Here is a 14,728-nt window from a genome sequence, read left to right on the forward strand (position 1 = left end):
TGTTCTGACAAAAGAGACGCACAAGGGGAGTCTGGCAAAACATCCCGTGTATAAACAAGGCTCTTTTTGACCAACTGGAAACTCGCTGTCTCAACCCACCGCATCCCTCGTAGCCTGCGGCTTTCTCCCTCCTTCTGGATCCTCTGCCATTTGGGCACAGCCCAAGTGCCACCTGAAAGTCAATGACCCCTTTAAATCATTAAGTGCTTTGAGATCGCTTCATGGAGAATGTTTAAGCAGACAGCAGTGTGATGGGGAGGAATGAACCCAACATTGCAAGCCCGGAGTTCTATTCAGAGGCCCGGACGTTGAGTCACTCCATGGATTTGAATAATAAGTCACTTCTTTCTCTGTAAAACAGGGATACTAATGCTCGCTCTGCCTGACAGAGATGCTGAGAGAATTAATCAGCTCATGTTTGTAGATTGCTTTCACTATACAAAGAGGGGGCAGACTCCAAGTGCTAATAAAATTACTTCCTAAGTCTTTTAGCGACAATTTGGATAATAATCTACTGTGTATTTGAGAGAGTTTGTCTGTCTGGTCAGGAACTCCTAAAACGTGAGAGCTAGGACTCCCACATTTGATATACAGCTTCCTCATCTCAGGACTGAAAGCAAGGTAAGGGTTTGGTTGTGCCAGGACAATGGGATATGCCTGGAACGGGACTGCTTATGAAACCAAAAAAACCCCAGAATCACCAGGAAGGTGAAAGGGGCTGTCTGAGGATGTGTCCCATTCCTCCCCCCATCTGAGACTGTGCCAGCCCCAACCTTCCCACCCCCAAGGTGCACTTCAGGAAGGGCCAGGAGGCGGAAGCTTCCCTCCCTCTCTGACTGATACAGGAATATTGCTTGCTGTTTCCCCTGACTCCCTGACAAAGGGGAAGTGTAGTTTGTTGCATTCCTCACTCTGTCTGCAGAGTGCAGGGGGCAGACGAACCGGGACATGCACCTGTCCTCTGGCTGTGCCCATTGGAGCTGTAGCGGCCATGGAGAGGCACTTCTCACCTGGCCCCATGCTGCTGCGGTGAGAGAGGGCTGGGTAAGTCCTTTCTCCACTAGGCAGCCTGAACCCCACATCCCCAGCCCCACCCCAGAGCCATGCTTCCAATGAAGCACATCCATTTTCATTTTATTTTCCAAAAAGCAAAAATGATTTAAAGCAAGGACCTGAGCCATGCTGGGTAAATCTTCTAGTAAATAAAAATCAAGAGTAGCAGCAACAAAAGCCAAACAATCTATGCCATGTTCCAGACATCAAAAGATCATAGCGCCTGTTTGGTAGCATGCCTGCAACGCAGCAGGGAAAAGAGGACAGGATGCTTGGGTCTGGAATAAAAAGAGAAACACAAAGGAGCAGAGCATATGATTCAGTCCAGTGACTGAGGTCACAGTTTCCTTGAATGACAAAAGTGGGTGGGAAAGGAAAAAAAAGAAAAAAATGGACGAGCTGGTCCTTTGTAATCCCATAGCATCAAACCATGAAGACCAACAGCTTCTCAGCAGCTGATTTTGTAATTCTCGTCCTTTATTTGTCCGTGGAACAAATACAACATGGCAACAGTGGTGTAAGTGTCTTTCATACACCCTCTGTCAGTGCTCCTCCACCTCTTATTAAGGGCAGGAGGAGTAACTTGGCCTCTGAGGCTACATCTACACTGCAGGCTTCTTGCACAAGAACAGTTTTGCCGAAGAGTTCTTGTGCAAAAGGTCTTCCACAAGAGCACGTCCACACTGCCATGAGCTTTTGCACAAGAGATGTGCTTTTGCGCAAGAGCATCCATGGCAGTGTGGATGCTTTCTTGTGCAAGAAAGCTCTGATGGCCATTTTAGCCAGAGGGGTTTCTTGTGTAAGAAATTCATGTTGCCTGTCCACACTGCCTTCTTATGCAAGAGCTCTTGCACAAGAGGGTTTATGCCTCATGGGAAGAGGAATAACTCTTCCGGAAGAAGCCCTGTTTTCCAACGCTGTACTGTAAATTTACTTGCGCAAGAACACGCGTGCAGTGTAGACTCTACAAGTTTTTGCACAAGAACAGCCGTTCTTGCACAAAGCCTGCAGTGTAGATGTAGCCACTCATATCCCTAGTAGCTAAGATCTCTTTATTGAGATTGCCAACAAGGCTACCAATTTATATATGGAAATATACCTATCTCCTAGAACTGGAAGGGACCTTGAAAGGTCATCGAGTCCAGTCCCCTGCCCTCACAGCAGTGCCAAGCACCATCTCTGACAGATTTGCCCCAGATCCCTAAATGGCCCCCTCAAGGATTGAACTCACAACCCTGGGTTTAGCAGGCCATTGCTCAAAACACTGAGCTACCCTCCCCCCAGTTGGAGTTGGTCATTTCCAAATGGACAACTTTCCACAGGGAAGTGGAATCCACCAAACTCATTTCACACAGACCTAATGTCTATTTTGTGACCTCTCTTAGGTAGTTATATGGCCTTGCTCTTTACTTCAATATCTGACCACCTTACAATCTTTTCATCCTCACAACCACCAAGTGAGGCATGAACCTCTCCATTTGACAAAGAGGGAAATGAGGCATGGAAAGGCTAAGTAATTTGCCCAAGGTCATATGGGAAGTCTGTGGCGGAGCAGGGAATTAATTCGAGGTCACCAGGCAAGAACCCTAATCTCTCCCGTGAGCTAATCAATACTGTTGTGGATTGGATTCCAACTGTGGACTTCAGAGATGAAAGGTTCTACATCCCATTTCCAATAACAAGAACCCCACACCAACAAATTACTATATTGTCTTTTACCAATTTCAGAACCATGTAGGGACCCAGCTAGAAACCTCATAAAAGCGGGATTGTGATGGTAATCCTGAGATCACTCTGAGAATCCCTATGCTATATTAAATAATCTTCCAGACAGCACAGACTGTTATGTTATTTTCAAATATTCACACACAAATAAAAAGAAAACTTGCTTGACAGATGACCCAGAATTCATCTCCAGGCCAGGAACTTCTCTGTGCTGCATCATGAATAACTTAAATAGTTCAGCAACATGTCTGCTAGGACACATACCATCAGCAGAGAAAGAAACAGAAAACCCTCAGCTAATGGAAATTAAAGTGAAGACCTCGTGTTTTATTTATTTATTTTTCTTTACTGCTCTTGGAATCCTAATTCTTGTGCATGAGAACTACAGCCAGGAAATCTGACATGGCAACAATTTCTCAAAAGGACGGTGGCAGAAACCCCAAGGCCCAGACAATGAACACCTCACAAGACACAGCACTAGCAAATAAACTGGATAGTGCTGTGGTTACATCACTGGACAGGAATTTGGGAGACTTGGGCTTAATTCCTGACTCTGCCACCAACACCTGGCCCAAGTCACTTGATCTCACTCCATTTCAGTGGTCATCTGTGAAACGGGTATAAACTGTTCCTTCTCCCACCCTTGTTCTGCCTTGACCATTTGGGTGGTGAACTCCGCAAAGCAAGGACTGTCCCTTACTGTTGTGCATTTACAGTGCATAGCGTAACGGGGTTCTGACCTAAGCTGTGGCCCGTAGGTGCTGCTGCAGTAAATGTAGTGAAATAATTACATCAGGAACAATCCCGCACAGGCTGCTGACCTGTCAAGGAGCAGACAAGAGCATCTCACTGGGGCTTTTCCATCTCTGAAGTCCGTTCCACAACGACAACTGTGGTTTTATAACCAGTTTGTGACCTACCTGCCGACTGTGTCCCCAAGTCCACACTGTAGCATCTCTGCCATTCCAAGGGTGTCGGCACAGCCCCTCTATCATGGTGCCCAACAATGTTTGGGGCAGGAAATTCTGGGGCAAGTAAGAGAACGACCCACAAGACCTCAGCAGAAGGCAGAGCGCACGAAGGACACATGTCAAGGCAGCACTTTGGGGCAATGCACTCAGGAATGTCCTGGCAGACACAGCTGGAAGGAGAGACCAGCGTAACTGGATACACAAGCAATGGGTCTGTCACCTTTGCGGAACACCCCAGCCTGCTCAATTCTCCCCTGCCCTGAACCTCTCTAGGCCTGAAAAAGAGGTTAGTAACTTCGGTAACCATCATTTTGCTCCTGCTGAGGTGGCACATGGATGCCTTCCTGACCTATTCTCCATTGCTCTGCACCTTGCATCTTCATTTACACCAGTGTCAGGGTCAGTGCACGGTGGATGCAACACCCATGCCAAGGGCAGTCGCTACTCATGATGCAGTGGGAATGAATGAGCATGTATAACGGTCTCTGCCTTGATGCTGAATGTGCCTCCTGTCAGAGATGGCTGAGAAGCCGAAAAACTGAATCAACAGAGACCACAAATCCCCCTCTTCTTCTTCTTTGTATTGTGGTAGCACCTACAGGCTGCAGCTGAGATCAGGGCGGGCAATGATTTTTGATGGCGGGGGAGACAGTCCAAGATTTTGGTAAGTGGTCAAGGGCAGCACTTTTCTATGGAAGAGATGCTGAGTCTGGGATAGAGGTTGGGTGCAGAAGGGAGCTTGGGGTAGGGGTAAGAGTGCAGGAGAGGGTGTGGGGTCTGGGAGGGAGTTTGAGTGAAGGAGAGGTTGTAACCTGGGGCAGGGAATTGGGGTGCAGAGAGGCTTCTGGCCTCATTGGGGGTGTAGGAGCGAGTGCAGAGTCTGGTAGGGAGTTGTGACCTGGAGTAGGGAAGTAAGGGGGTATAGAGGGCTTGGGAGCAAATGCTCCCATCGGCTTCCCTTACTCCTCACAAAAGGAGAAGTACCAAACACCCTCTGAGTTTGATTTATTGAGTCTTATCTAGACTCGCTAAATCAAACTCCAGAAGATTGATCGTGGCATCAGCATCTTCCTGTTACTGTAGACCAGTGCTTAGTGAGTGTTCCTGTCGCTAAGAGCTTACAATAGGTAAGACAGACAAAGGATAGGAGAGGAAACCTAGGTGGAAAGAGGTGAAGCAACTTGCTCCAGGTCACCGGCAGAGACAGGAATACCACCCAGGTCTGGGACTCCAGTGACACAAGCCATTGGCCACACTTGTCTATTTGCCTAGAGGCAGCCCCTCCCACTGAAGGCTGCGACACATTAGTGGAGGCTGGAGCTGCTTCTGAGCATGCTCTCCCTGTTCTGTGCACCAAGAATCCAGTCTGCAGTTACTTACCCAGCCCTTTTCAAGAGACAGATACACATTAAAAGTCAAAACCAGGACACCTACCTTCCAAACATACATCTGATTAGTTCCAAAACTAATCATACAAGTGATCCCAAGAGTTATTATGCTTCCAGCACCAACAAGCTGTGCTCATCGTGTAAAACATATTCCAACAGTCCCTGCCCCAATGAGCTTCCAGTCAACCTCCCTAACACACACAGACATGCCTAAGGATAAACAGCTCTCGCCTACAAATTCTTTTAGGTTTCAACTGGGCAAATTGATCTTGACTTAAGAGATGTCTCCTCCTCTAACAGGTCAATAAGGTAACCATGTTCTTTGTTGCGGATCCCAGAGCACACAGTTACGCAGTCTGCACTGCGGTACAACTTGGTAACATAGCAACACAGCTCTGCACATCTCCATGGCAAACAGCTGAAAAAAGGATTTAATTTTTCCCCCTTTGTGACTGAAAAAAGACATGATGTGATGGAGGGTTGCGAGCAACTGAAATCTAAACAGCAAGGCCGGATCCCAGTTTTTCCATCCCTCTCCCTTCCCTTCATACCTCGTCCCTCCAGGTGAAAAGGTACTTCGTCCGTCTTTGGTACTTACACGGCTGCCATTTCATGAGTATCCAAGCACCTCGCAATCTTTCAATGATATTTCCTCACCACCCAATGAGGCAGGGCGGTGCTGTTCTGAAGGCTGCCATCTTAGCCAGCACAGCAGGGACCAAATCTGAGACCTCCAGTGCTAAAAGCAGGAGATGCCACAGCTTACGCTCAAGAGGGGCTGTAACACATTTGGGCACAGAGGATTACACAACCCCATTTCACAAAGAGGGAATTGAGGTCTAACTGACTTGCCTCTGGTCATATATGGAGTTGGTGACAGAGCAGGGAACTCAACCTCTATCTCCCAATATCCGAGCCACTAAACTATCCTTCCTCTCTCTTCCAGCTAGGGCTTGACACAAACTAATCCACTAGGAGACAAACCCCCGTGCGACTTATCCCCACATCGACATCACACATCCAAAATATCCAAAATAGCCACGTCTTCGCTGACGTTCGTTCCGACTTAGATATTCCACAACTGACCTCACATTTGCCAGCATCTGACCTATAGGGCGTGTGGGGTCCACACGCATGGGGCCACCTCAACTCAAGCCCAGCCATAAAAACTCTACTCCCGCAGAAGCCTCAGAAAGGCTCCTAAGTTTGTCTGACTGGGTTAGAGGAAAGTCCCTTCTGACCAGGTGGGACCACATTGTTGAGCTGCTGTCTCAGACTCTCTGGATAAAGAGAAGTTCAGTCTTTGGGGCTCTTTGTCAGTCTTGTCTCTACTGAACTCTTGACTCACAGGCAGCCATTTTCAACAAACGGGTCTTCTTTCTCTGTGTACTGAAGGGCAATTTCCCAGCACAGACGACCTGAAAAGTCTTCTGAGAACATTCCCCTTCACTAGGGCTCCAAGAGCGCAGTGATTCCAGAACATAAACTAATTCAGGTCTCTCTATTTAAGAGCATAAGAACGGCCGTACTGGGTCAGACCAAAGGTCCATCCATCCCAGTGTCCTGTCTGCCAACAGTGGCCAATGCCAGATGTCCCCGAGGGGGGGGAGGAACACAACAGGTAATGCTCCGGTGATCCCTCCCCCGTCCCCCATCTCCAGAGAAACAGAAGGCTAGGGACACCATTCCCTTTGTGCCATCTTCCCCCACGACGAGTGGCGAGCACTCTAACGAGGTTTGAACAGCAGTTCTCAAAACTCTGGGTCGTGACCCCAAAGTGGACTGCAACCCCATTCTGAGCGGGGTTGCCAGAGCAGATTTGAGACTTGTGGGGGCCCAGAACCAAAGCTAAAACCCGAGCCCCACTCGGGCCTGGGGCCAAAACTCAAGCTTGAGGGCTTTAGCCCTGGGTGGCGCAGCTCAGGTTACAGCTTCTCTGCTCAGGCCAGCAGGGCTTAGGCAGGCTCAAGCTTCGGTCCCGCTTCCTGGGGCCATGTAGTAATTTGTGTTCTCAAAAGGGGGGTAACAGGGCAATGGAGTTTGAGAACCCCTAAGAACGGTCAGACTGGGTCAGACCTAAGGTCCATCTAGCCCAGTGTCCTGTCTTCTAACAGTGGCCAATGCCAGGTGCCCCCCAGAAGGAATGAACAGAACTGCCAATCATCAAGTGATCCCTCCCCTGTCTCCCATTCCGAGCCTCTGACTAACAGAGGCTAGGAATATCATCCATCCCCATCCTGGCTAACAGCCATTGATGGACCGGTCCTCCATGAATTTACCTAGTTCTTTCTGGAATCCTGTTAAAATCCTGGCCTTCACAACATCCTCCAGCAAGGAGTTCCACAGGTTGATTGTGCATTGTGTGAACCCCTGAACAGTATATTCTGTAACAACTGGGCAAGAGGGCGCTCATTACAGCTTCCTTTCATAAGAAAGGCACCAAGAACAATTCTGAGCCACCTTCATTACAAAATTAACTGCAGTCAGTTCCTGGGGTGGAGACCAAGAATGGTCCCTTGGAACAGGTTTTGCTTTGCTGTGCATTCTCCTCCTCCAAAAAAAAAAAAAAAGTGGGGGAAAAAAGGTTAGTGGCATTTTCATATTTGCTAGCCAAGTCTCCATTTAACCGGCTCAAGTTGATATCGAGAACACAGAAAAATGTACTGTCCCACTGACCCCTGGTATCTTCCAAGCCGCTATTTAATAACCTCATGGTGCACTGTCATGCAGATGCACCCATAGCAACCAAAGGACAAGAGCATGTGGTTTCCCAGCTTGACACATAAGAGAAGCGAAGCAACCTGAGCTGGATTCTGCAGCTGCTGCACTTGTGGATTGATCGTGGGTTCCCACATGACTTCCATGTGTGGATAGGTTACGGAATCAGGCCCTAGGAAGGAAATCACATGTCTAATACAGCTGGCATGCTGACACTGCAGCTGCAATTTTCTCTATACCTCTGCCCCCAAGGCACCTGACAGTGGAATTAAGGCTTTAGCAGTTACAGGTTCCCATACAGCCAAAATGAAGTGGGCTGGGTAGCAGCCCTGTGAATTCAACTCGATCAGAAACACACAGGAGAGCTGAAGATTTTGAAGGGTCATAAGGGCAGGGACATGATTTTGATTCATCAGAGCCTGAATCCCAGAGACTTATTTTACCTCTGTATCTGTGCAGGGGGTCTCCATTCTGTGCATCCATCCAACAAGGTGCAAAAAGGCGACAGGGAATAAAAAGGAGTCAGCGGGTGGGGCAGTTAAGTGCAGGAATCCTAAAGATCTTCTAAAGCATTTACAGCAAGGCCAGACTGCTTGAAATGAGTATGTGCAAAGGGGAAAGGAAAATGGGACTGATTTTAAGAAGCAAGTTATCACAGCTTGATCAGAATTCTGATCACACAATGACAGGAGGACAACAGATATGAATCATAATGTGGAAATGCACATTTTAGATCCGACATGGTGATTTCTCTATCCACACAATGTCCCCACGTCTTGTACTACTGGACTCCAAAAAGCAATTTTATTAAGTCCTTTAAGTACATCACATCATTCTTTATACAGAAAGCTGGCGGAACCTGTCAGAGGGCGAGGTAAGAAAATACAGCACAGCAGAGCTGCAGCGGAAAATGCTACTAGGGAGACCCAAATGTGTGCTTTGAACAATGATGTTTCCAGTATTGTCTCTCTCATGATGCCAGAAAAAAATCTGATGAAGTTACTGAAGAGGCAAGATTTCAAGCCGACTCTAGACTTTCTTAAATTGCCTTTTTGAAACATGGGCATTAACCGCTCCAATGGTTGGATTTTAATCTGTGCCTCCATTTGTTTCACTCTCTAGGTCTGTGGTCTTGCAACTCCCCTTAACTACTTCAACTCTCTAGTACTTCGGATAAAGTTGATTTCTCCAGATTTTACACAATGCCACAGTCAGTGGAGAATGTCAGCTGTGGCTGGGCAAACAACATAACTTATCTGCATCATGGAGGTTTTTGTGAAAAGTCACAAGAGGTTCATGAAGGGGAATGAAATGCTTTAAGATCTTAGCCAGGGACATGCCAGCAGCAACTTCTGGGAGCAGTGCGGGGTAAGGCCAGGCAGGGAGTCGGCCTCAGCCCTGCTGTGCAAGCAAACGAGAGCTGCCCAAAGTAAGTGCCCTGCACCCCAAACACCTGCCCCAGTCCTGAGCCCCTTCCTGTACCATAAGCCCCTCCCCACTCCCCTGTCCTGAGCTCCCTCCTGCCCCCTAACTCCCACCCAGACCTGAGCTCCCTCACGCACTTCGACCCCCATCAGAACCCAAACCCACCCCTCACACTCTATTCCTATCCCCCGGCCTAAAGCACCCTTCCCCACTGTATACCCCTCAGTTCTGGCCCCACCCTGCAGTCTAGGGGAAGTCCTGAGCCACCCCCACCGGCCTGTAATCATTTTGTTTTAGTTTAGAAAAAGGCTTGTATACAGGCCTTCCCCCTCAAAAGTCAAATAGCCTCAGGACCACAGAAGACTTAATCCAGTGCTGGCAGGGTCACTGACCACGACCTCCCCAGCTCCTCCAAAGTCTCTCTTCCCACACCTCATAACCCTCTGCCCCGAGACCACCCCTCCCCTCCCTGCGCTGGTGCACTGCAGGGCTTTGTTTGGTACACTGCAAGATCACTTAAAAAAAAAAAAAGGCTAAGGGGAATAAAACTATATTAATAACAAAGCCAGAGGTATGGCTTTATATAGATTTTACATTCCCTAGAAACAAAAGGGCCACAATACCTGCAAGAAATTTAAGTTACTTTCACCCCTGGTCCCAGCATTCTGCAAATCGATGCCTGGGCTGGTGTCAAGGCTGAAAAATGACTGCACCTGTTTCCCCTCTGTCATCTCCAAGGATGCTTGGGCAAAGCATTCCACCCACACCAACCGGCCTGTGCTTATCCAACAGCTTGTCTCTCATCTGCATCCCGGATGAATATAGTTTTGATGATTCACATTTACATCAGAGATGGGAGGGGACAAAAACTCATTAGGCTCATGCTACTACACAACTGTTCTTTACAGTCTGTTCTCTATGCCTTCCCTCCCCCACTCTCTCACGCAATGGAAAGCTCCCCAGGTGATCAGGGTCTTGCAAGTAGCAATTACCCTTTGGAAATCTCTTTTTTGTGTGGCCCTATTAGGCCTCAAGATTTATTCCTACCTACTTCTTGCCAAGTGTGATGGCTTGTTCCTTCAGAACTCCAGGAGCCAGCTCCAATCTTAAAAGGTTTAAGACTTCTCTGAACACATGTAAAATGCCCCTTAGTCACACCTTCAAAACAGGAAAGCCAAAAATAAGAGCCCCTATATCGCTAAAATGATCAAAAAACCAACCAGTCTCTGAATGACTTGCATGTAATGTACTGTAAAGCCAGACAATATATATAACCTCCAATTTTTCTTCACTCAGCGCACAGCCAACCTGTGGAACTCTTTGCCAGAGGATGTGGTGAAGGCCAGGACTTTAACAGGGTTCAAAAAAGAATTAGATAGATTCATGGAGGTTGTGTCCATCAATGGCAAATAGCCAGGATGGGTAGGAATGTTGTCCCCAGCCTGTTTCTTTGCAAGTGGGTGACAGGGAAGGGATCATGTGAGGATTATCTGTTGTATCCCTTCCCTCTGGGGCATCTGGCATTGGCCACTGTCGGCAGACAGGATACTGGGCTGGATGGACTGTTGGTCTGACCCAGTATGGCCTTCCTAGAAGATTTACCTGGCATTCCTCGGGTCCTTTACTCAATTGTTTCTTGGAAAATGACAATGTCCAGGCTTCATTAAAATCCTTACTCTGGGTGGGCCTGCGGAGGAGGGGTTCAGGCTGCGGCCTGCCCTGGGCTGAGAGGACGACCCCGCCCCTCTCTCAACAGCAGTGAGACGCGCCAGTGAGAAGCTTGGGGCCAGTGAGAAGCGCCTCCCCATGGCCACAACAGCTCCAGTGGGCCCAGCTGGGGGAGAGGTGCATGTCCCCTGGCTGTGGCAGATCCAGGTTCATCTGCCCCTTGTGCTCCCCAGGCAGAGTGAGAAACGCAGCAAACCGAGCACTTTCCTCTCACTCCCTGACAAAGGGGAACGGGCGGCAAATCGGTGGGGAGAGGTGGAGCTTCAGACCTCAGCCCTTCCTACAGGGGCGACTTAGCGGTGGGAGGCTGGGGGCTGGGCGCAGTCCCGGATGGGGTGTGGTCTCCCTAGCCAGCCCCTTCCACCTGCCTGTCTCTTCCGGTTTCATTTTATGGGAAGCAATCCTATTCCTGGTACTTCCCATTTTCACAGGGCAACCAAACCCTGACCTTGCTTGAAGTCCTGTCAAGAGGAAGCTGCCTACCAAATTTGGTGGTCCCAGCTCTTACCATTGCTCTCAAATATACAGCAGATAATATGGTTTGCTTAGGCCACAATACTGTTTTAATCATGAACTATTTCCTTCCCACAATACAAGAAAGCTGTCATTTCAGATCACTTGACAGGAACTTCTCTTAATTTCCACCATGTTTGACACTTAAGAGAGCAACAAAGGAGAGAAAGCCAGTGCAGTTAACACCCATCAGAAAGGAGCCTAGATAACACAGTGATGGGCACATATTTGGACAGGATAAAGCAGTGAATCAAAGAGCAGACTTATTTAAAAATTCACAATTCAGTATCCTGCCAGAGAAGAAAGAATTAAATAGCAAGTGAATGCACACAGGGATTTATATCATTATACAAAGATTTAGATATTTTGGGTCCCCTACACAAATGGATAATCAAATGGCAGTTTCTAAAAAATATCAGCAAAGGTTTCTTAGTTGTCAGTTCCTGACACAGATTTTTAATGGGGGATGTCCCATGTAAAAACCCCCGGGAGTATTTCTAAAAATTTTAAGATGAGTAAAATGAGACCCTCAAAACTATGGGATAATAGATTGTCCCACACAACAATTCACTCAACTGGATGCGTGTCAACAAAATAAACATTTTTAAAATTAATGTAGGGCTGTCCCCCCCCCCTTTTTTTTTGCGTCACAGAGAAAGATGAGACCCAAAGCACCTGCTTAGGATTATAACTTTGCAGTTTCAGACATGCAAATATGGCAGCGCCTTAGAGCGGAATTTCACCCCGATCATTTAAAATAAATTTTTCTTAAGTGAAAAAAGAAGAACTGCGACAGCGCCATGGTGCTTTCTTCTCTCAGGCTAACAGCACAGCGAAGATCAAACTTTTTGCAGCAGGAGAGGAAAATGGTGACCCAGTTCATGCTTCCTACAGAACATGTGAGCTCTGAACATTTTGGGGTTCTTTTTTCTATACAAAACCTCTAGTTCTGTAACAGCTTTCTCTTTTTTTTTTTTTTTTAACACCCTATGCTGGCTGGTGATTACAGATCCTCAGAGGGCTGATTTTAATTAAGTCCATATCAATATATGCAATTCTATGCACTATCAATGTTACTAACTGATGACAGTTCTGATGTCAAGATAAAATGGTAACAGAAAACATTCTCTTTTTAAACACACTTAAATGGACACAATTTAGCCCAGGTGCAAGACCACTGAGGGGAACAGAATTAGACCAGAGATGAATTTAGTCTATTAATTTTAGAAAACCTGCTGTCCCTGCAACATGCCTCTAAAAATCTAGATGATCTGCAACATTCTCTGTTGCATGTAACAGCACAGCCATTCTCAGCCTAAGGATTCTGACGGAGGCGGCGAGGGGAGGGGGTCAAAGGGTTCCAGACAGATCTTTTGGAGGGGATGGGGGTGGATATCTTGAAATGGAAAAGAGATAAAAGTGCAAACCACTGAACGAGCAAAGACATCCTGTGGACACAGAGGTGTAAGTCAGTGCCCCCCCCCACCTCACTGCTCCGAGAGAGACTGTGACCCTATGAGTGCAAGCTGATGTTGACAACCCGGCACCTGCAGCCAGGCACGCACAGACAGACTTCTCTCGTTTGCGCCTTGCCAGGGAGACTGCTCCACCCTACACCCCCCCGGACCCCAGACAGTCTGACGGCTGTTACCTTGGCAGGGGCTTTACTCTGTGCACTCCGGAAGAAGGTGGTCTTGGCTGTGAAAAAATAATCTTCGAGGTCTTCGTCCAGGCTGCAGTACCCGCTGCTCATGCTGCACGGCCAAAGGTCATGGACCCACAGCAGACTGGAGACCCTCAGAACATGTGGGGCTCACCCGGGAGCGAGAGAAGCAGGTAAGCATAGGAGTCCTACCCACTGCAGCAGCAGTGTGATTTCCCAATCTAGTTCCTGACCATTCAGCAGCAGACCCGATTTCACATCCTTGCCTCTGCAACAGCTCCTTCTGCTTGTCACTCCGGCACTGAACCGAGGGATCGCTCTGTTCGAGCAGCCTTGCTGGGTTACCCGTCCCTCCTCCAACCACGTAAGGGCTGCTGGAGAACACAGAAGGCTCAGACCTGAGTGACTTGCTTCTCTCCTCACTCTCAAACTCACTCAACCATCTGTGTGGTTTAATCTCCTCCTATCTGCAAGCACAGTGGAGCTGGCTGTAAGAACACATCACCTCCCTCCCCATCCACCCCCCCTTTCCTGCCTGCTCTCAGTTCACACAGAGAGGAGCCTGGCCACTTCCTCTTGCAGGCTTTCGCACCCAGTTTTTGCAACTGGGCTCAAACGCTCAGCCTCTCCAGGGTAGAGCCTCAGCAGGTGTAAATCCACGTTGGTGGTGGAGCAGTGCTGATCTACGCCACCGGCTGAGGAGCTGGTCTTCTCCCTCAGGTGCCCTGCAATACCTTTCACCCAGGCGGGGACTGCGGTCAGAGCAATCCTGCAGCCTTTTAAAAGTATATTGCTGTCGAAAGCCAGCTTAGTGTGCTCTTCCAGGTAGCTATCCTGTGTGGCTTAATTCATTTACAGCCTTCCTGGAATTAAAGCAGTAAGAACAAGCTGAGCTGGGTTTTCACTTGGCTCAGCGACTATTTAAATCGTTTTGTACCGAGAGACTCCAAAGACAGGGGACGCAAGGGATCAGAAACTCAGAACACCATTAAGCACAAGACCAGAAACCTTGGTTGGGGACTCTACAGGCTGCTACCACAGCACGAACAACAGACACCACGGTGGTGGATGCAGGATGGAGACTGCCGACTGACATTTGAATGCATGAATCAGCGTGTGCCTCGGCATTCTGCAGATAATTTTAGAACAGCCAGGATGATTTCAGCGAGGCGGACACAAAAATGAGGCAGTTGGGATCAAAACCTTAGAAAGCAGCACTCAGCTTGCCAGGTTAGACATTTCAGTGTGTCAACTGCTGTCCTGACACAGGCCACAGCCTCCCAATGTGTTACAATGATTCTGTGGCTTCAAGGAAACCTTGTGGGCAACTGCATCACTCCCCCCTCTGTCCACCTGGCAATCCCCCCCTCTTTCTGCAATTCCCAGAACAGAAATTAGAGATGGAATAAACCTATTAAATCTACTCTGTCCCCCACTCCTCCCTCCACCCGGCCACTGCAGTGTTGCTGGATTCAGGGTTGTGTGGCGGGATCTGGATTTAAAATGCCTCCCCCTCCCCTTCCTCAATCTCTCTCAGAGGTGAA

At 48.2% G+C, this 14,728-nt stretch overlaps 1 protein-coding gene across 2 annotated transcripts in view; it reads right to left on the minus strand.

Annotated features, from left to right (window-relative positions):
- Window positions 1–14,728, minus strand: part of RASSF5 (Ras association domain family member 5) — a 107,876-nt gene that overhangs the window by 43,388 nt on the left and 49,760 nt on the right. Inside the window, exon 1 of one of the 2 annotated variants that reach the window (XM_006137231.5) lies at window positions 13,173–14,505. The exons of the other annotated variant lie outside the window; for it this stretch is intronic. Coding sequence (XP_006137293.3) covers window positions 13,173–13,274 — 102 coding nt within the window. The 5' untranslated portion in view covers window positions 13,275–14,505. Of the gene's footprint in view, window positions 1–13,172; window positions 14,506–14,728 lie in introns of those variants that run through there. 2 annotated transcript variants of the gene reach the window in all.

Source organism: Pelodiscus sinensis, chromosome 27, assembly GCF_052426305.1.
Source record: "Pelodiscus sinensis isolate ZL-2025 chromosome 27, ASM5242630v1, whole genome shotgun sequence".
NCBI lineage: Eukaryota > Metazoa > Chordata > Testudines > Trionychidae > Pelodiscus > Pelodiscus sinensis.